The sequence below is a fragment of the Scyliorhinus torazame genome, chromosome 11, assembly GCF_047496885.1.
Source record: "Scyliorhinus torazame isolate Kashiwa2021f chromosome 11, sScyTor2.1, whole genome shotgun sequence".
Classification (NCBI taxonomy): domain Eukaryota; kingdom Metazoa; phylum Chordata; class Chondrichthyes; order Carcharhiniformes; family Scyliorhinidae; genus Scyliorhinus; species Scyliorhinus torazame.
This window is the reverse complement of record NC_092717.1, coordinates 75,146,677-75,169,153: the sequence shown is the minus strand read 5'-3', so window position 1 is coordinate 75,169,153 and position 22,477 is coordinate 75,146,677. Positions and strand designations below refer to the sequence as shown.

Genomic DNA, 22,477 nt, shown 5'->3' with positions numbered 1-22,477 from the left:
TTTGGTAGGGGGCAATCCAAAATGGCTGCGGTCACCATATGGATGAGCCCCTGCACTCCATGGCTTTCCTTTGTTTGGGGACCCTCCAAAGTGGTTGCTTGCGGTGCCATTGTGTCCCTTGTGGCCTGTTGTAGCCAGCCTAGAGCTCGCCCCTACCCCTGTCCCTTTGTTCCCCTCATAATCCTGCTTACGTCTCCTTCCTCTTCCCCTTCCTTCCTGTTGTCCCCCCACTCTGTTCTCCCCTCCCCTCCTCATCTGTCCCCCTAGTTTCCTCCCCCACTTAGTGATGAACCACCCGCCCTCGCCAGGCGCTCTCACCCCGGTGGGAGATGCCCTGCGGCTCCCCCTCACTTGTACCTCTTGTCGCTAGCTTTGATTTGATTTGATTCATTTTCATATATACCGAAGTACAACGAAAAAAAAAATTCTGCAACCAAGGGAACATACACAGTATGTACATAGTAGACAAAAAGAATAATCGACAGAGTACACTGACAAATGGTACATCGACAAACAGTGATTGGTTACAGTGCAGACAAGGGGCCAAACAAAACAAATGCATGAGCAAGAGCAGCATAGGGCGTCGTGAATAGTGTTCTTACAAGGAACAGATCAGTCCAAGGGGGAGTCGTTGAGGAGTCTTGTAGCTGTGAGGAAGAAGCTGTTCCAATATCCAGATGTGCGGGTCTTCAGACTTCGTATCTTCTACTGATGGAAGGGTCTGGAAGAGGGGAAAGCCTGGGTGGGAGGGGTCTCTGACAATGCTGCCTGCCTTCCCGAGGCAGTGGGAGGTGCATACAGAATCAATGGGAGGGTGGCAAGCTTGTGTGATGTGTCAAGCAGAGTTCACATCACTCTGCAGTTTCTTGTGATCTTGGGCTGAGCAGTTGCCATACCAAGCTGTGATGCAGCCGGATAGGATGCTCTCTATGGCAGATCTGTAGACGTTTGTGAGAGTCAATGCAGACATCCCGAATTTCTTTAGCTTCCGCAGGAAGTAGAGACGCTGTTGGGCTTTCTTGACTGTTGCATCAACGTGAGTGGACCAGGGCAGACTGTTGGTTACGGTGACCCCCCAGGAACTTAAAGCTATCGACCATCTCCACTTCGGAGCCATTGATATAGATTGTGGGGGGGGGGGGGGGGGGGGGGGGGGGTTGTGCTACACTTCCTGAAATCAATGATCAGTTCCTTGGTTTTGCTGACATTTAGAGAAAGGTTTTTTTTGGTACACCATGCAACCAAGTGATCTATCTCCCTTCTGTAGTCTGATTCGTCATTGTTTGAGATATGACCCACCACAGTCGTATCATCAGCAAGCTTACAGATCAAATTGGATTTAGATCTTGCCACACAGTCATGTGTGCATAGGGAGTACAGTAAAGAACTGAGCATACATCCTTGCAAGGACCCTGTGTTGAGGACTATTTTGGAGGTGCTGCTGCACAGGGAGGAGTCAGTGTCCTTGCTGAGGTGTTCAAGTATTGATTGTAGGGCCAGCATCTGCTGTGGACCAATTGTGGTGATAGGCAAACTGCAATGGATCAAGACCATCTGGGAGGCTGGCAGTGATCCGTCTCATGACTAGCCGATCGAAGCATTTCATGATAAAAGACATCAGGACCACTGGTCAGTAGTCGTTGAGGCACGCTACCTTGTTATTCTTTGGGACTAGTGGTCTTCTTGAAAGAAATGGGGACCTCAGAGCAGAGGAGTGAGCGTTGAAGATGTCTGCATAGACACTCACCAGCTAGTCTGCGCAGGCTCGGAGTGCTCACCCAAAGACTCCGTCAGGGCCCGCCGCTTTCCACGGGTTTCCTTTCAAGAAGGCACCTCTTATCTCTGAGGCTGTAATAGTAAGAAGTCTTACAACGCCAGGTTATAATCCAACAGGTTTGTTTCAAACACTAGCTTTCGGAGCACTGCTCCTTCCTCAGGTGAATGAAGAGGTAAGTTCCAGAAACATATGTATATATATATATATATATATATATATATATAGACAAAGTCAAAGATGCAAGACAATGCATTGAATGCATTTGCAGTTAATTAGGTCTTTACAGATCCAGAGATAGGGGTAACCCCAGGTTAAAGAGGGCGGCAGAGTCTCTCAGCGTAGTCTGTATTGTAGGTCGACTTGAGTGGGTCTGTGATCTTGTCACTCAGCCAACTTCTTTCCACACCGCCTCTGTCCCTTTTATTCCATGAGCTTTCAACATTGTTGACAAGTCTGTTACATGGCACTTTTGTGATGAATGAAGAAATTATTATGTATTATATTTTATATTTGTTGCACTAATGTTATTAAAAGCCTGGGTTAAGGTATATATTTGTATAGCATTATTAAAGAACCCAGTTAAGGTGTCCAGACCATGTGCCTGCTAAGGGTGTAATTAGGGAGTCATAAAAGGTGAGGCCATGATTGATTCCAAACACTTACCTGGTTACAAATAAAGGGCTAAATGGATATAGTTATGATTGCTGGAGATTCCTTGGAGATTAGATAATTTATATGGGGGATGTATACAGTCTGAGCTAAGCAGGTCACGTTACATCTTAGTGGGCTACAGATGATGTAATTAATGGGAGGAACAAGGCCGGTCTATAGCTTTGTAGTTTGCCATACAATTTGAGCCTGACAAAACAAAAGGATATTAAGTTGAACAGCAATGCTGTTAGGTTGAGCAGAAGTGTGCTGAATCTGCTCTTGAAAGGAATACTCTCCAAAGGTTGCATGGCTGAGCAAGTAAACTTGTTTTGGTAACTTTATTTATAAGTGCCATTTGAATTGCATTGGATTGCTTAATTAAAGTTAGTGGTAGGTATAGAAGTAAGTTTTTCCTTGTATTTCAGAACTATTTACCTGATAATTGTAAAGCTATTTTCTGTGATGTTAATGTAAAAGACACCTATTGGTGTGATGATTGGAGGATTTTAGGAATATTAGCTTCTAAATATTGGGACAAGTTAAGAGTTAAGTGCCTGGGGGTACAGTGTGTTTGCCTGCAGTGGTCATGGTTTCAAAAATAATTTTGTTTTGCTTCAAGGAAACAGTAGGTGAAATTGCCAAGCAATGTATTTTTCAGTCTAGGCTAATAGACTGAGGTTTGACTCAGGAGGTCCCCGGGGAGTTAATATGCTTTTGCAACCTATAGAGATGTTGGGCGGGATTTACCGACCACCTCGCAGCGTGTTTTTCAGCGGTGGATGCGGCCTGCCAGCGGGATCGACCGGTCCTGCCATTGTCAACGGGATTTCCCATTGACTGCACACCTCATCACCGGGAAACCTGTATGCCGGCGTGGGACCAGAATTTCTCGCCGGCGTGAACAGCCAGTAAATCACGCCCACTGTATTTTTCAGCTTGGGGAGATGAGATCATTGCTGGGTGGAGCTCAGAAAGGTAGAGAGGCAGTGAGTTTTGGAGAAAGCTGAGAGACAGGGTTTTAGGGTAAAATGCTGTTTGAAATGAAGTCTGATCTCTGATCTGGCAACCCTTGTTTCTTTGAGACCACAAGTAGAGGCAGTTTTCTTTCCCAGTAGGAGAGTTTGAAAAAAAAAGAGCAATAATATTTTTGAAGTAGAGCAGTCTTTTCAGAAGACAAGAGGCTGAAACAACCCAGTTGAAGCAGCTACTTGAAAATATTCAGCCAGAGTCTGAAGGGGTTCTAACCAGAGCCAGAATCTGTTCTGTACCGCAAGTATTACACTATGCTATGCTGATTTTTAAATGGACTGAGAACTGTATGTTTATTTTCTTGTTGTTTAATGGGAAATTGTACGGGATAATTGTGAGCTGTTCTTTTTCGGGTGTGAAGTAAAAATGTTTTGCTTTAGAAATACCAAAGCCCTATTTCTTTCATGCAATCAGGCCTCGAGTGAATCATTCTTTCCTCGCAGTCTTAAAATAAACTAAAATATTGGGGTTTCGGTCCAGTATCCTAGCCACTGTTGGGGTCTGGTCTGCGATCATAATATTGGTCAGAGTCATCACTCCTGGGGTGAAGTATCCTTTCCTCACAATTTTACAAATTCAAAATAATTGTTTGGGGTCTGGTTCGGTATCCTAAGACTTTAAGGAAGTCCATGTACACAGTATTACCAACCTCACTGTAACCTCATCAAAATCTCAACCAAGTTAGTAAAACACAACGTTGCCTTTGCTAGCTTTCTTTAAATATTCTGTATCTGTCCAGTGACTGTTAATGTTGTTCCATATTATCATCTTTAAAAGTTTTACCACTACATTCAACAGCCTCTTGCAAATGTTTGAGTCAATTCAGAACCAGCATGAATTTGTAAAAGCAGATTGTGCTTGACTAACTAATCTAATTGAATTTTTTGATGAAGTAACAAAGAACAAGGTTAGGTGGATTAGTCATGATAAATTGCTCCTTAGTGTCCAAGGATGTGCAGGTTAGGAGGGGTTATGGGGATAGGGCAGGGGAGTGGGCCTCGGTAGGGTGCTCTTTCAGAGTCGGTGCAGACTTGATGGCTCGAATGACCTCCTTCTACACTGTATGGATTCTATGACGTCTAAGATTGATGAATGGAATGCACCGGGTATCTGGTCAAATGCTTCCTTAAAATCCATGCAAAGTACCACATAAAAGACAGGCTTACAAAATTGCAGCCCATGGAATAGGAGAGTCAGGGTGTTTGCTTAGACGAAAAATTGGCTTAAAGTCAAGGTAAATGATTATTTTTCAGACTAGAAGATGATAGACGGTGGTATACCCTGAGGGCAAGTTCTAGGACCTCTGCTGATTTTTTGATATATGGATTTTATATAGATTTGGATATTGGAATAGAGTAAAATTTCAAAATTTGCAGATGATACCAAATTTGGGAGATGTGGCTGACAGGATGATACTATTCGTTACAAGAGGACTTTGATACGGTAGCAGAATGGGCAGACAAGTGGCAGATGCAATTTAATATAGACAAGTGTGACAGGATGCACTTTAAAGGGTTAAGGAGGAGCAATATAAACCTATTGGCACAGTTTTAAAGGATATGCAAGAACAGAGACATCTCGGGATTCATGTGCATTACCTTTGAAGGTGGCAAGATTTGAGAGAGAAATTAGGAAAGCATGTAGGACCTTAAGCTTCGTAAATAGATGTAGAGAGGACAAAAACAGGGTTAATTATGCTGAATTTTTATAAAGTTCTGGTTATGGTACAACCAGAGTATTGCATCCAGTTCCTGCTTCCACACTTTAGGAAGGATTCGAGGAGATTTACTAGAATGGGTCGAAGGATGAGGGATTTAAGCTTTGTGGTTAGGTTAGAAAACCATAAAAGAATCAAAGGAAGTTGCAAACATTTGTACGGGTGTACAAGTTTGGATAAGGTGGACAAAGAAAAGCTGTTCTCATTAGCTGATGGTACAAGCTGTGGAGGACACAGATTTAAGGTTTTTTGGCAACGGACGCATGCGAGAAAAACCGTTTCCACAACAAATAGTAGTGACTTTGAACTCAATGAGGGTAGTGGAAGTGGAAAAAATTAATGGTTTCAAAAGGAATTTAAAAAAAAAATCTTTAATATTGTCACAAGTAGGCTTACATTAGCGCTGCAATGAAGTTACTGTGAAAAGCCCCTAGTCGCCGCATTCCGCCGCCTGTTCGGGTACACAGAGGGAGAATTCATAGAACATAGAACAGTACAGTACCTTCAGGCCACGATGTTGAGCCCACCAGAGTGTCCAAGTCACCTAATAAGTACGTTGTTCGGGACTTGTGGGAGGAAACCGGAGCACCTGGAGGAAACCTACACAGACATGGGGAGAACGTGCAGACTCAGCACACAGTGACCCAAGCCGGGAATCGAACCTGGGACCCCGGTGCTGTGAAGCAACAGTGCTAACCACTGTGCTACCCTGCCGGCCTTGGACGTGCACTTGAGGGAAATAAATTTGCAGGGCTACAGGGATAGAGCGGGGGAATGGGACTGACTGGATTGCTTTACAGAGAGACAAAGTTGGACTCTGTGGGCAAAATGGTCTCCTATGCTGTAAACGAACCCATGGCATAGGAATCGATTGCTACATGTGACACTTATCTACAATGTCATTACGGTGTTTTCACATGCAGTAGTTATTTCTCACTTTTAATTAAGCCAGGTTACATTTAATCAAACTAGGTGTGTCGAGGATGTGAAAAATGACGGATAATTGCGTTTATTAGATTTATTTTTCACTTGCTACATGCAGCTGACATTATTTACTGGTAAAACAAACCTAGCAATCGAGGTATGACAATATAAAATATATTTCGAATTCAGGCCTTGCAAACCTTAATTTTCTGCCATGGATAATATAATGTACTCTGGGACTTCAATGCCCATCATCACCCATCAATGGGGGGGGGATAAGGTGGAGAAGTAGGCTGCAAGTGTTGGGCACACTGGACAAGTGGGGCTTGTTCAAGGATCAGCTACTGCGTGTTCTTGATAAGTATGTACCGGTCAGGCAGGGAGGAAGGCATCGAGCGAGGGAACCGTGGTTTACCAAGGAAGTGGAATCTCTTGTTAAGAGGAAGAAGGAGGCCTATGTGAAGATGAGGTGTGAAGTTTCAGTTGGGGCGATGGATAGTTACAAGGTAGCGAGGAAGGATCTAAAGAGAGAGCTAAGACGAGCAAGGAGGGGACATGAGAAGTATTTGGCAGGAAGGATCAAGGAAAACCCAAAAGCTTTCTATAGGTATGTCAGGAATAAGCGAATGACTAGGGAAAGAGTAGGACCAGTCAAGGACAGGGATGGGAAATTGTGTGTGGAGTCTGAAGAGATAGGCGAGATACTAAATGAATATTTTTCGTCAGTATTCACTCAGGAAAAAGATAATGTTGTGGAGAATGCTGAGCCCCAGGCTAATAGAATAGATGGCATTGAGGTGCGTAGGGAAGAGGTGTTGGCAATTCTGGACAGGCTGAAAATAGATAAGTCCCCGGGACCTGATGGGATTTATCCTAGGATTCTCTGGGAGGCCAGGGAAGAGATTGCTGGACCTTTGGCTTTGATTTTTATGTCATCATTGGCTACAGGAATAGTGCCAGAGGACTGGAGGACAGCAAATGTGGTCCCTTTGTTCAAAAAGGGGAGCAGAGACAACCCCGGCAACTATAGACCGGTGAGCCTCACGTCTGTAGTGGGTAAAGTCTTGGAGGGGATTATAAGAGACAAGATTTATAATCATCTAGATAGGAATAATATGATCAGGGATAGTCAGCATGGCTTTGTGAAGGGTAGGTCATGCCTCACAAACCTTATTGAGTTCTTTGAGAAGGTGACTGAACAGGTAGATGAGGGTAGAGCAGTTGATGTGGTGTATATGGATTTCAGCAAAGCATTTGATAAGGTTCCCCACGGTAGGCTATTGCAGAAAATACGGAGGCTGGGATTGAGGGTGATTTAGAGATGTGGATCAGAAATTGGCTAGCTGAAAGAAGACAGGTGGTTGATGGGAAATGTTCAGAATGGAGTTCAGAATGGAGTACAGTCACAAGTGGAGTACCACAAGGATCTGTTCTGGGGCCGTTGCTGTTTGTCATTTTTATCAATGACCTAGAGGAAGGTGCAGAAGGGTGGGTGAGTAAATTTGCAGACGATACTAAAGTCGGTGGTGTTGTCGATAGTGTGGAAGGATGTAGCAGGTTACAGAGGGATATAGATAAGCTGCAGAGCTGGGCTGAGAGGTGGCAAATGGAGTTTAATGTAGAGAAGTGTGAGGTGATTCACTTTGGAAGGAATAACAGGAATGTGGAATATTTGGCTAATAGTAAAGTTCTTGAAAGTGTGGATGAGCAGAGGGATCTAGGTGTCCATGTACATAGATCCCTGAAAGTTGCCACCCAGGTTGATAGGGTTGTGAAGAAGGCCTATGGAGTGTTGGCCTTTATTGGTAGAGGGATTGAGTTCCGGAGTCGGGAGGTCATGTTGCAGCTGTACAGAACTCTGGTACGGCCGCATTTGGAGTATTGCGTACAGTTCTGGTCACCGCATTATAGGAAGGACGTGGAGGCTTTGGAGCGGGTGCAGAGGAGATTTACCAGGATGTTGCCTGGTATGGAGGGAAAATCTTATGAGGAAAGGCTGATGGACTTGAGGTTGTTTTCGTTGGAGAGAAGGTTAAGAGGAGACTTAATAGAGGCATACAAAATGATCAGGGGGTTGGATAGGGTGGACAGTGAGAGCCTTCTCCCGCAGATGGAAATGGCTGGCACGAGGGGACATAACTTTAAACTGAGGGATAATAGATATAGGACAGAGGTCAGAGGTAGGTTCTTTACGCAAAGAGTAGTGAGGCCGTGGAATGCCCTACCTGCTACAGTAGTGAACTCGCCAACATTGAGGGCATTTAAAAGTTTATTGGATAAACATATGGATGATAATGGCATAGTGTAGGTTAGATGGCTTTTGTTTCGGTGCAACATCGTGGGCCGAAGGGCCTGTACTGCGCTGTATTGTTCTATGTTCTATATCACGAATGGCTCAATAGCACCACTATTGACCAAGCTAGCCGAGTCCTGAAGACATAGCTGTCGGACTGGAGCTGAGGCGGATGGCGAGGGAACCAACAAGATGAAAATCATACTTGACCTCACCTTCGCCAATCTATCTGTTGCAGATGCATCTGTCTATGATAGTCATGTTAGGAGTGAGCACTGCATAGTTCTTGTGGAGACAAAGTCACGCCTTCACATTGAGGATACGCTTCATTGTGCTGTATGGCATTAGGTAAAAATAAAGTCGCCATCGTCCCAGATGGATATAGGCTACTTTCCCTTTGAGAGGGTGAACTGACTGGTGGTGATTTAACCGGAGGATCACCACACCTCAGAGGAGTAAGGTTGGGAAGGCCTCAGCCGGTACGGGAATTGATGCCATACAATGTTGTATGGCATTGCCACCATGTTAAATGGGGTAGATTTTGAATAGGTCGAGCAACTCAAAACTGGGCATCCATTAAGTGCCGTGGGCCATCAGCAGCAACAGAATTGTAAACATCCACAATCTGTGGTTAGCTCATGGATTGGCAAATCCCCCACTCAACCATTACCATCAAACCGGGGGATTAACACTGGTTCAACAAAGAGTGTGGGATGGCATGCCAGGAGCAGCACCAGGTATGCCCGAATCTTTACAGTGAAGGAAGAGGCCATCGGGCCCATCGAGTCTGCACTGGCTCGCTGAAAGTGCATTCTACCTAATCCCACTTCTCTGCCTTCAGAGTGAGAAACAGCGTGGAGAGGGGCAGACGCGGAGGGTTAAAACAGCTAGAAAAATGAGAACAGCTTCAAAGTGAGTAACAGCCAAGGGAGAGGTGGACCCGGACAGTTAAAACAGCAGGAAAAGAGAGAGTGGCTTTAGAGGAAGAAACAACACAGAGAGAGGCGGATCTGGAGTGTGAAAACAGCAGGAAAAGTGAGGGCAGCTTTAGAGTGAAAAACACCAGAGAGGCGGACCCGGAGAGCTAAAACAGCCGGGAGTGGGGGAGCAGCTCTCTGTGCATGAGGCGGGGGGCTGGGGAGAGGGGTGCCGAGAATCCATTTATAGGTGAGTTGGAGGTTCGGGAGCTGCATGTGTGGGTCGAGAGATCGGGATGCCACCACTCCCCGCACTGAGGAGTTTTGACATATTCTTGCACCCCTTTTTTGAATAAGGGTCTAACATTCACAATTCTTCAGTCCTCTGGCACCACCCCGTGTCTAAGAAGGCTGTAAGATTATCACTAGTGTCTCTGTAATTTCCACTCACTTCCCTAAATACTCTTGGATGCATCTCATCCATTTGGTGCTTTATCGACTTTAAGATAGCATTTTTACACCTCCTCCTTCACAATTGTAAATTCTACTAATGTACCAGTTTCCTTCTCACTCTCCTCAGCCCAAGTAGCATCTTCTTTTGCTGAAAGACAGGTGCAAAATACTCATTTAATACCCCGTTTCTCCTGCCTCCACTTGTAACTTTCCTTTTTCCTTCCCTAATCGGCCCTACTCTTTCTTTTACCACCCCTTTATTATTTATATGTTTATAGTGTCAACCTGGTGAAGCTACAACACAGGACTACGTCCATGCCAAACAGCATAGAATATAGAATTTACAGTGCAGGAGGCCATTCGAGTCTCCAATGGCCCTTGGAAAGAGCATCCTACCCAAGCCTCTACCCTATCCCCGTAACCCCACCTAACCTTTTTGGACACCAAGGGCAATTTAACATGGCCAATCCACCTCACCTGCAATCTTTGGATGTGGGAGGAAACAGGAGCACCCGGAGGAAACCCATACAGACACAGGGAGAACGTGCAGACTCTGCGCAGACGGTGACCCAAGCTGGGAATTGAACCCGGGACCTTGGAGTTGTGAAGCAACTGTGCTAACCACCATGCCACCCATAAGCAGCGAGTGATATCCTAAATGATCCCACAACCAACAAATCGGATCTAAGCTCTGCAGTCCTGCTACATCCAGTTGTGAATGTCAGTGGGCCATTAAACAACTGGGGAAGGCTCCACAAATATTCCCATCCTCAATGATGGGGGAAACCCAGTACATCAGTGAAAAAGACAAGGCTGAAGCATTTGCAACCATCTTTAGCCAGATATGCCAAGAGGACAATCCATCACTGCCTCCTGAGGCTCCCAGCATCACAGATGCCGGTCTTCGGCCAATTTAATGCACCCCATGTGATATTTGATTGGATTGGATTTGTTTATTGTCACGAATACGGAGGTCCAGTGAAAAGTATTTTTTGCATGCAGCTCAAACAGATCATTTAGTATATGAAAAGACCTGATAACATTCTGTAATAGGACTGATGCCTTGTGCACACACCCTAGTCAAGCTGTTTCTGTGCAGCTACAACACTGGTATCTACCTGGCAATGTGGAAAATTGCCCAGGTATGTCCTAAACACACAACAGCAGGAAAAATCCAAACCGTCCATTTACTGCCCCAGTCTACTCTCAATCATCAGTGAAGAGATGGAAGATATCGTCTACAGTGCTATCAAGTGACAGTTACTCAGTAATAACCTGCAACTGATGCTCGGGTTGGGTTCCGCCAGGGCCACTCAGCTCCTGACCTCATTACAGCCTTGGTCCAAACGTGGACAAGAGTTGAAATCGAGATGAGAGTGACTGGCATTGACATCAAAATTGCAGTTGACGGAGTATGGCATCAAGAAGTCCTAGCAAAACTAGTGTCATTGGGGCGGGGAAATCCCCACTGGTTGGAGACATACCTAGTACAAAGGAAGATGGTTCTGGTTGTCGGAGGTCAATCATTTCAGTTCCAGGACATCACTGGAGAAGTTTCTCAGTTTGGTGTCCTAGACCCAACCATCTTCAGCTACTTCATCAATAATCTTCCCTCCACCATAAAGTTAGAAATGGGGGTATTCACTGTACAATTTTCAGCAACAGACGTGACTCCTCAGTGTGACGAAGAGCCTCATCGCTGGCCTTCTGGCGCACGATTAATCACCTCAATACAACGGAGTTACTTGACATTATTTATTTTACTTTGCTTTTTCTTGTTCATTATAGCGCCTGTCCAAAGTATTTTTCTTGGTATATTGTAAATCTTTTGTTGACTGAGATTTGGAGTATAAATAAATACCTTTGCACAAAGGTGACATTGCATGCTTTGCCATCCTTAATATATATATATTTTTAGCCCACCTTCGGGCCTACATTATCCTCACCCAAGCCAGAGGTACCCTCAGGTACTGAAGCAGTCTGTGTCCGTATATAACCTGGACAACATTCAGAGTTGGGCTGATAAGCGGTAACATTTGAGCCACACGTGCAAGACAAATACTTTTTTAAAAATTTAGAGTGCCCAATTAGTTTTTCCAATTAAGGGGCAATTTAGCGTGGCCAATCCACCTATCCTGCACATTTTTGGGTTGTGGGGGTGAAACCCACACAAACACAGGGAGAATGTGCTAACTCCACACGGACAGTGACCCAGGTCCTCAGCACCGTAGGCAGCAATGCTAACCACTGTGCCACCGTGCTGCCCTGTGCTAGACAATTACCATCTTCAACTAGAGAGAATCCAATCATCTCCCCTTGACATTCAATGACATTATCATTGCTGAATCCCCATTATCAACATCCTGGGCATTACAACTGACCAGAAAATGAACTCCACCAGCCGTATAAATACTGTAGCTACAAAAGCAGATCAGAGGGTGGGAATTCTGCAGCGAGTAACTCACTTCTTGACTCCCAAAGTCTATCAACTACAAGGCACAAGTTAGGATTGTGCTGGAACACTCTGCCCTTGTCTGGATGAGTGCCGCTCCAACAACACTCACGAAGCCCACCACTGTCCAGGAAAAAGTAGTCTGCTTGATTGATGCCCCATCCACCACCTATGCTCAGTGGCAGTGGTGTGCACCATCTGCAAGATGCACTGCAGCAACTCACGAGGGCTCCTTTAACAGCACCTTCCAAACCTGAACCCTACCGCCTAGAAGGACAAGGGCAGTATTGGCCTGGAACAACACCACCTACAAGTTCCCGTCCAAGCCACACATCATCCTGACTTGGAACAACATCACCTTTCCTTCACTGATGCTGGTTCAAAACCCTGGAACTCCCTTCCTAACAGCACTGTGTGTGTACCTTCACCAAATGTATTTCAGCCGTTCAAGGCAGTGGCTCACCACCATTTTCTCACGGGCAATTCGGGATAGGCAATAAATAATGGCTGAGCCAGCAACACCCATATCCCGTGAAAACATATTTTAAAAATCGGGATGTACCTAATAAAGATTCATATCTGTCGACAATACTTTAGAGAGAGTATTCCTTCTCTATAGAGAATATTTTTTTAAAAAGTCACACATTTTACTGTGTCTAGTTTTCGATCGATATTGGCAGAAAGTTGTCTGGCCATCTGGGTAACTGAGATTTGAGGAAATTAAGGCAGAACAAAAGCAGCTGAGGAGATATTTTTTTTAAAAGTCATTCCAAATCAATTGCCCTTGGTTTCTGGCTAAAGCTGGTCTGTGCATAAAATGAAAAGAAATGCTGATGTATTACTTCACAAATGGGCAAACTAGTCCACATTTTCTTTTAAGACCACTGAACCATGTAAGATGATGTTAATATTTAATTTGCTGGAACAATATTCTCAACCGTCTACTGTTACAGTGGGTTAAAATATTCCAGCTGGAAGAAAAACACAAAACCGAACAGATAGTCACCAAATTCATGTTTATTTTCATTGAATTAATATTTTAGGTTAACTTGAATCTCCAATTTCAGACAAGTGAAAACACACTTATAGAAAAATCGGCTTCAGGTTTTCTTTTCGGTATGGTATTTTGTTGAATTTGAACAACATATTGACCTACAGCACATTCAATTGAGTTCTTAGCTGTTGTGACCTTGAAGAGCTTCGGCCATGAATAATTTGCCCATGCTCTGTGACGTAAACTCCTTGATCTGTTGGCAGTAGGTGTTGATTTGTCCTGTTAAGAGTTGAAAGAAGGAGAAAATAAAATTAAAGACTCTGGGAACTTGTGATCAAAATGTAGCCTGAAAATGTAAAAGCAGAATTCAAAGGGCAATAGTTCACGCAATTATATACTGCACAGAAAAATGCATTTCCTTCTGTCAATATTTAATGCGCACATTTCTTTTATACTTTGTCTTTTAATGCATGTACACAAGCTAACCAATCATCATAGGTTACAATACAACCATATTACATAATCACAGCACCAACCACATCTTTCTGAAGTGACCAGTGTCAAAGCAATTATTAACAACACTTGCTAGGTCTTTCTGAAGACCTCTTATTTTGTCCACAATTCCATGCTAATGTAATCATGAGAACCCATGGTTCTAAAAGTCGAAGAATCTGTACCAAGGTAGCAATGATCTGCTGCTTTCCAGACATGTGTTATGTGCATGACACAATGCATCTAAAAGGTTGATACTCATTGAAACAGAAACTAGAGTATAATTTAAGGAAAATGGATATTGGACGTTAATCTCAAAGCCAATCTCAATAAACTTTTCTGCTCTAACTTTACTAATTGCTGAATGATAGCAAAAACATTGCCAAACTATTGGTAGATAAAGCTCCCATATTCCCAAGAGATTCAGCAGTATTTCAGCTCTTCCTGAGTCAGCAGCTCAACACCCAATTTGAATCAATACTGATTGGGTATTCACCCAATTTAGACTAAATCAACAGAACTACCGCAAGGTCTGACTGAATATGTTCCAAAATTTGGTATGACAAATCCATTCCTTTCCTTTCTAGAATCTTCCTGCAGAGAACAGAGGCATTTCAAAGAATTTATATACGGAAGTCTGCAAACAACCATTGGTAGAGAAACTTCCCACAGATCCAATTTAGGCCTAACTTGCACCAAGCAGTGGAAAATAGCCAAGTCATTCTGCTTTTTGAAGCACTTTTGGCAGTCGCTGTACGGACCTGCGCGGAAATGCCAATAGATTTATGTGGTTGTTTTGGCCATTTTTTAAATGTTTGTCTTACTTTCTGGGAAGCAACTAAGAGTTGTTTGTGCCATGTGAAAAGCTCTTTTATGTACAAGTGGATTACAAAAATAAGGAAAAGAATCAAAAGGAACAGCTAACCAGCATTTGGTTTTTCACAGAATGTCTCTTCCTACAGGCTTGATTATGGTGGGCAGAAAGATTATTTAAATTGAAAGTTTTCCTTTATATTTAGCTACTTTCCCTATTAACTAACCAAATCATCTCTTCCACATGAATGCATGGGGAGGAATGGTAACTCTAAGGGGATACCTGCGCCACAAATGAGAAATGCTTACATGTGCATTTGGTGAGGTGGCAGATAAGAGCAAAAAAGTAGAGGCTAGCTTTTGTTTTTCACTAATACCCAGAAATGCTTACATATGCAGCATTGGAAATATATGAAGTTAATGAAAAATTGTAAAATCATAGAATCATAGAATTTACAGCGCAGAAGGAGTCTACATCGAGTCTACACCAGCTCTTGGAAAGAGCACCCTACCCAAGCCCACACTTCCACCCTATCCCCATAACCCAGTAACCCCACCCAACACCAAGGGCAATTTTGGACACTAAGGGCAATTTATCATGGCCAATCCACCGAACCTGCACATCTTTGGACTGTGGGAGGAAACCGGAGCACCCGGAGGAAACCCACGCACACACGGGGAGGATGTGCAGACTCCGCACAGACAGTGACCCAAGCCGGAATCGAACCTGGGACCCTGGAGCTGTGAAGCAATTGTGCTATCCACAATGCTACCGTGCTGCCCCTGAGATCCAACTTCCAATAATAAAAGGCCTGAATCTAACCCATATAAGAGTTGCAGTATTATCAGAATTGCAACGGCTAATTAAGTGGCTAGAGTAGACAATAGAGAGAGCTACATTGACAAATATATAAAACAGTGATGCTCAGCCTTGTGGGAGTGTGTGTGCAGGGGTTAGCTAGAGAGAGGTCATAGCTAGCTAGATCATAGGAATGAGAGATTTGGTTTGAACCGGGACCGTAACTGGAAAATCGTGGGAGTCGACAAAATTCTTGTCCAATACTTAGTTATTATGGATTGAGATCAAAGAAAGGAGAGATTTGAACTGGACAAGATCCAACATCAGTGGCAGTGGTTAGCACTGCTGCCTCACAGCACCTGGGATCCAGGTTCAATTCCGGCCTTGGTTCATTGTGTGTGTGGAGTTTGCACATTCTCCCTGTGCCCTGGTGAAACAAGAGTTCCACAAACTGAATTGCAATAAATTAAGTATATTAATATAGACAAACCCTGTTTTAGCGTCTCAGAAAAATACTCTTCAAAAAAAAAAAAAAAAAAAAAAATGCCTGTGATTCTCACCATTTGCATTTCTCTTAAATGCCTATTATAATAAAGACATTGCTCCTTCACTCGTGGTGTTCTTTGTGTTCCTTATTTCAGGATGGTTGGCGTAGTGTTCACAAAGACCACAGAATAGCTTTAACTTAAACAAAGCTATAAATTTATGAACACTACTAACTTGGATTCGATACGTACTCCTAAAGAATACATAGTTGATAAATAACATTTAAACTACACTCATCTACAGCTAATCTCACTACAGATATAAACTATGATCTGTTCTCACTTACACTATCTGTACTTCTGACTCTCTAGCTAACCCCTGCACACGCTCTCCCACAAGGCGGAGCATCACGGTTTTATATATTTGTAACTGTAGCTCTCTCTATTGTCTACTCTAGCCACTTAATTAGCCGTTGCAATTCTGATAATACTGCAACTCTTATATGGGTTAGATTCAGGCCTTTTATTATTGGAAGTTGGATCTCAGACCAACAGTGTTCTTTTGCCAATAGGCAATAAGGGTTCTAAGTAAAATTCCTTTCAGTTCAGCTCTTATCGCTACAGGTCCACAGCAGAAACGTTTCTGACATTTGACATCAATTTCATTCCTATGGCCAGTGGAGGAATTGGAAAAAAATAAATAAATTGCTAGAAACACCCCAATCACTCAGTACCCAAAGAGAACACAGATGATTAACATTTCATTCCTCGACATCTGGCTTTTGAAGTTGGGCCAGAATATAAAAATCTAGACCTTCTGGTCAGCACCTGTAAAGATTTGACAAATCCACCGTCACTGCTGTATTCTTCTGGGATCTTCAGATCTTGGATGACAGAGAAATGTGCAGAGCAACCTCTCCCACCTACGTGCAGTGAGAGGCTAGAATTGAGGAAAGGGGAGCACACTTTTTATGGCACAAGTTGCCACATTCAGGTAAATGTTTTAAAAGGTCCAGTCTTTTAATGCATGTGTGGGTTAGCGAATGGGTCAGTGCGAGAGTGAGGTGGGTAGCTGACGGGGAGCAGAGAAGAGGGGGGTAGTTAGATAGGGGGGTAGTTAGATAGGGGAGTAGTCGGGTCTGGTGGGTAACTGGGAAGGGTGGGGTGGGGAAGAGAGAGAGAGAGAGAGAGAGAGAGAGAGAGAGAGAGAGAGAGAGAGAGAGAGAGAGAGAGTAGTGGGGAGTGGTGGAGTTAACCAGCTATTAGACCAGATTTTAAACAGTCTAACATTTCTTGGGTATGTGTCCAGCTAAGTCGAGTGCATCTAGCCCACGTCTCTGCTGAGCTCAGGGTTGGTGGCATTCATGGAGGATCCAGGGCAACAGGGAATCAGCGCTTCGGAATTTAAACTTCGGGGCAATTCCCATACATGTCTGTGCATCAGGATCTTTGCAGGGTGCAGATGTACATCTCCTGAAATGCGCCCCATCTCCAACGAGCCAGAGACGGAAAGATATGGGCCAAAGGCTTTGTGCACCTAACTGCACAGTACCTGACCAAAGTGTTCGATAATCAGTTCTTTCCTTTATCCTCTAAATCTCTAACCTGCAACAAGCAGTGTTTCAAGTCTTGGTGGTGGCTGAGGTGGTTTGAATAACTTGGTAGGATCCTCCTCTGGCAATGGTGCCTCCCCACGGCTCTGTCGTTGGGTATTTTCCAGCTGGCGCCTGTGTAGGTACTGCAGAGAAACTTTCAGTTAAATTTATGCTGCCAAGTCAAGATTTTCAGATAACTTAATTGCTTTAGATAACAATTAATTTTCATGTGGGTGGGGAGGGGGGGGGGGGGGGGGGGGGGGGGGGGGGGTCTTAATCGTGAGAAAATGACTCCATTACTTACCATCACCTTTTCCAAAAGCAAATCTAAATGTCTACTTAGGGCTTTTGCCTGCCTCTGAAATATTTGTAGGTTAGTTGTGCAAATTATTCTTTGCTAATTATGCATATTCTTGATACAAATTAGCATGCCTTCTCAGGTGGCACGGTGCGGGTCACCTCCATAAATATCCAAGCAGTTTACATCCAGGCATGCCTCTATCTAACTATATGATACTATGAGCCAGAAGCTTAAAAATAGGTTCTCCCTTTGGTGAACTAAACTATATATTTGTGTATTTTCACGTGACCCATTCATTTTTTTCAATGATGAATCAAGAAAACATTTGACAAGGCAAGGACAGTTATAAATGGTGAAGTCAGTTCGTTTCTCAGACAGCAAATGAATCTAAAATTGGACTCGGTTAATCCAATTGGTGCAACCTGTCTTTGCACAATGATACAAACTTGGTGCACTTTTTTATGTCAGTGGATCACCTTGATTGGAATTTAAATAATTTCCAACCATCCTCCTGCATTCTAACTTGCAGAGCCCGGCAAAAGACTGCCCTAGCAGCATTTTGTTTAAAAGTCCTACATCAGTGTGTGGTTCTGTCAGTATCTTTTCTCCCTGTGTTCATAACCAGAGTTGAGGACCGATTCCAGACAACCTCTTATGAGCGTATGTCACAGCAGTCTTCCCAGGGCAATGAGTGTAAGGTGTTTACTGTGACAGGCCAACAAGTCGAACCTTGCCGTTGATCTTTGGGGAAACATTTTCAATACATACCTCATTCATATGGTAACCACTTTCTGACTCAGTCATTTTTAAGAAAAGCTGTGAGAGTGAACTTTAAACGTCCCCCTCCCCCCCAAAAAACAGGACAACACTGCTTCTGGAACCAAATGAACCACAGTTGATGTAGAAATGTTTTGATTCAAATAACGTTTCACACTCTACACAATATGTAATAAGCATTTTACAAGAATAAATAATATTACAACATATACCGTTTGCAGTAAAAACAGAAATGCTGGAAATACTCAACAGATCAGGCAGCATCTGTGGCCAGAGGAAGAGAGTTAATGTTTCAGGTCAATGACCGTTCATCAGAACTGGAAAAAGTTAAAGACGTAATAGATTTTGAGCACGTGGTGGTGGGTCAAGGACAAAAGGAAGGCCTTAGATAGATTGGTTGACAGGAGAAACTGAATGACAGAAGAGTTGGATTTACAGGACTAAAGGGAACCATGATATGGCAAGAAAAGAAATAAAGAAAATAAAAGATGTGCCTTAAGCAGGAATGCTACTGCATGAAAGAAAAAAATTAGATAAACTGAAACATGCAAGGAAGAGGAAACAAAAGGGGTGGGAGTAGGGGGGGGTGGAGAAGAGAAGAGAAAGAGTTTACGACCTGAAATTGATTAACTTGAGGTTGAGGCGGAAGTCTGCGAAGTGACTAATTGGAAGATGGGGTGCTGTTCCTCTAGCTTACGTTGAACCTCACTGGAACTGTTCAGCAGGCCAACGGCAGGGATGTCGGCATGAGAATAGGTTGGAGAATTAAAGTGACAGCCCACCAACAGCTTGGGGTAATGCTAAGGGGCTGAAAAGAGGTATGCTGCAAAACTGTCACCCGTTGGTCTCCCCAATGGAGAGGAGACCACATTGTGAGCAGTGAATGCAGCAGGCTGGATTGAAAGTAGATGACTTAAATTGCTGCTTCACTGTCCATGGTTTGTCTCACTTCCGTTTTCAGACAGTAATATAATAATAATCTTTATTGTCTGTTCCAGGCACATAATTTGTTTATTTGTTTCTTTTTTGCACCATCGGGATTCCTTTTTGCCCTGTAAAACTGCCATTCAATCTTTCCTATCTTCCACCCATCACAGACATTCCTTTTGACCTTGTCCCAAGCCTATTACATCTCCAACATTTTCCAGTTCTGCTGGAAGGCCTCCGATTAGAAATATTAACATTGTTTCTCTTTCCACAGATGCTGCCTGACCGGCTGAGCATTTCCAGCATTCTGTTTGTATTTCAGTTTCCCAGCACCTGTGGTATTCGGCTTTTCAATTAGCATATGTTTTGCAAATTAAATTTTCGAGGGTAATAATTACTAAGAATGTAAATAAAAGCTTTCATTTCCCACAATACACAATTTGTTTTGCAATAATTGTGCACATGAAATATGCTCATCTCAAGTTACTACCCAGGAACAAAATTTATAGATTTGTATCTAAAGATGCAATTATATTCATAGCATCAACACTGACAACTTTCAAATGTTTGCCAAATACTTAAGTTTTGACTCACCACAAGGAAAACTGACCTTTCCCGGGGGGAGGAGAGGAGGCCAACAGAGCACTCAGTGTCGAAATGAAACAGAAAAAAATGAGGAAAGAAAAATACTAGCCTAACAAAAAGGATGTTTTTCTTTTAAAGGATTTTTAAGCATGAAATTCAAAGGGTATGATTCATTTTTCCCAGTTAAGAATAACCTCCATGACGTAATCAGTGGGCAACTGTAAAGTCTATGCCTACCACAGTTTGCAGTGATACCATGCTGATGGTATTTTTTCATTCCAAACTTTGCCAATACAGGAAGTTTTAACTTTGATTCTCCTTACTTGCTGTTTTTGTTGTTGCTGTTTAGTTACATTCCGCATGTAAGTATTATATTTAATGATATCTTGACTCATTTCATCTACTCTGTCCATTAAGAGCTGAAGGTTCTTCTCCAGGTGATTTCTGTAAGACACAAGTAATTATGAAATATGAAGAATAATAGGTTGTAGATATTATGCAAAAGTAATTTCATATCAATTTTTCATTCTCTCAGATAAAATACATTTGCAATCCAGATCTCATTGTGTCCCTTGCAATACCAAGTGAGCCAGAAAGCAACCTGTGGTATTCTATCCATACTGGAGTGTCTACTAAGTCAAAACTAACTTGCTCTGGGTCAGAAATCCTAAAGCTTTAATGGCTATGTTTAAAAGTATGCAACATGGTTGATGGTATCAAGTTGTTTTTTAAACTGGAGCTCTGTGACCAGCAGTGTGCCTCAGGGGTCAGTGCTGGATCCACTGTTATTTGTTATTTATATTAATGATTTGGATGAGAATTTAGGAGGCATGGTTAGTAAGTTTGCAGATGACACCAAGATTGGTGGCATGGTGGACAATGAAGAAGGTTATCTAGGATTGCAACACAATCTTGATCAATTGGGCCAGTGGGCCGATGAATGGCAGATGGAGTTTAATTTAGATAAATATGAGATGATGCATTGCGGTAGTTCAAATCGGGGCAGGACCTACTCAGTTAATGATAGGGAGTTGGGGAGCTTTATAGAACATAGAAATTTAGGAGTACAGATTCATAGCTCCTTGAAAGTGGAGTCACAGGTGGACAGGGTAGTGAAGACGGCATTTGGCATGCTTGATTACATTGGTCAGAACATTGAATACAGTAGTTGGGACGTCTTGCTGAAGTTGTACATGACATTAGTAAGGCCACACTTGGAATACGGTGTACAGATCTGGTAACCCTATTATAGAAAGGATATTATTAAACTAGAAAGAGTACAGAAAGAGCATCCTAGTACAAAAGAGCATCCTCACACCCTTCCACTCCTCGGTTACTATATCATAGCTACATAGAACATACAGTGCAGAAGGAGGCCATTCGGTCCATCGAGTCTGCACCGACCCACTTCAGCTCTCACTTCCACCCTATCCCCATAACCCAATAACCCCTCCTAACCTTTTTTGGACACGAAGGGCAATTTAGCATGGCCAATCAACCTAACCTTGCATGTTTTTGGACTGTGGGAGGGGAAATTGGGGCACCCGGAGGAAACCCACGCAGACACGGGGAGAACGTGCAGATTCCGCACAGACAGTGGTCCAGTGGGGAATCGAACCTGGGACCCTGGTGGTGTGAAGCCACAGTGCTAGCCACGTGTGCTACTGTGCTACCCTATCAGGGGCCTTGGTACTTGAGAGGTGACTGAGCTATATTAGGATGCTACCGGGACTTGATGGTTTGAGTTATAATGAGAGGCTGGATAGACTCGGACTTTTTTCTCTGAAGCGTAGGAGCTTAGGGGGATCTTATAGAGGTCTATAAAATAGTGAGGGGCATAGATAAGGTAGACAGTCAACATCTTTCCCCAAAGGTTGGGGAGTCTAAAACTAGAGGGCATAGGTTTACGGTGAGGGGGGAGAGATACAAAAGGCTCCAGAGGGACAATTGTTTCACACAGAGGGTGGTGAGTGTCTGGAACGAGCTGCCAGAGGCAGTAGTAGAGGCAGGTACAATTTTGACTTTTAAAAAGCATTCAGACAGTTATATGGGAAAGATGGGTATGGAGGGATATGGGCCAAATACGGGCAATTGGGACCAGCTTAGTGGTAAAAACTGGGCAGCATGGACAAGTTGGGCCGAAGGGCCTGTTTTCATCCTGTAAACCTCTATGTCTCTAAAAGGTATAAAACCAGAAAAATAATTTTATTCAAATGCACTAATTCTGAGGTAATGACCCATGCACCTAACCCAACACAGCAGGTCAATCAGCAAAAGAGGAAAGATATTATTTTAGGTTAGCACCTATTGCAGTTTGATAATGCAATTTAGCTAAATGAGTACAGTGTGCCACAGGAATGTAATCGACAGATCATAACGTGCATCGCCAAATCATGTTCAACAAGATTTATGCAGGAATTGACAATAGTTATGGATGAGCAAAGCCATTCCCTATATCGAAGTTCACCCATCCAAAATGATCCTCTAGTTTTTCTT

General features: G+C 43.2%; 1 protein-coding gene across 1 annotated transcript in view; it reads right to left on the bottom strand.

Annotated features, from left to right (window-relative positions):
- Nucleotides 1–13,212: 13,212 nt before the first annotated feature.
- The window catches only part of LOC140385352 (eukaryotic translation initiation factor 3 subunit H-B-like), a 182,930-nt gene continuing 173,665 nt past the window's right edge, over nt 13,213–22,477 (bottom strand). Inside the window, exons 6-8 of the mRNA XM_072467419.1 lie at nt 20,305–20,425; nt 17,402–17,534; nt 13,213–13,486 (exon numbers count right to left, since the gene is read on the bottom strand). Coding sequence (XP_072323520.1) covers nt 13,389–13,486; nt 17,402–17,534; nt 20,305–20,425 — 352 coding nt within the window. The 3' untranslated portion in view covers nt 13,213–13,388. The remainder of the gene's footprint in view (nt 13,487–17,401; nt 17,535–20,304; nt 20,426–22,477) is intronic.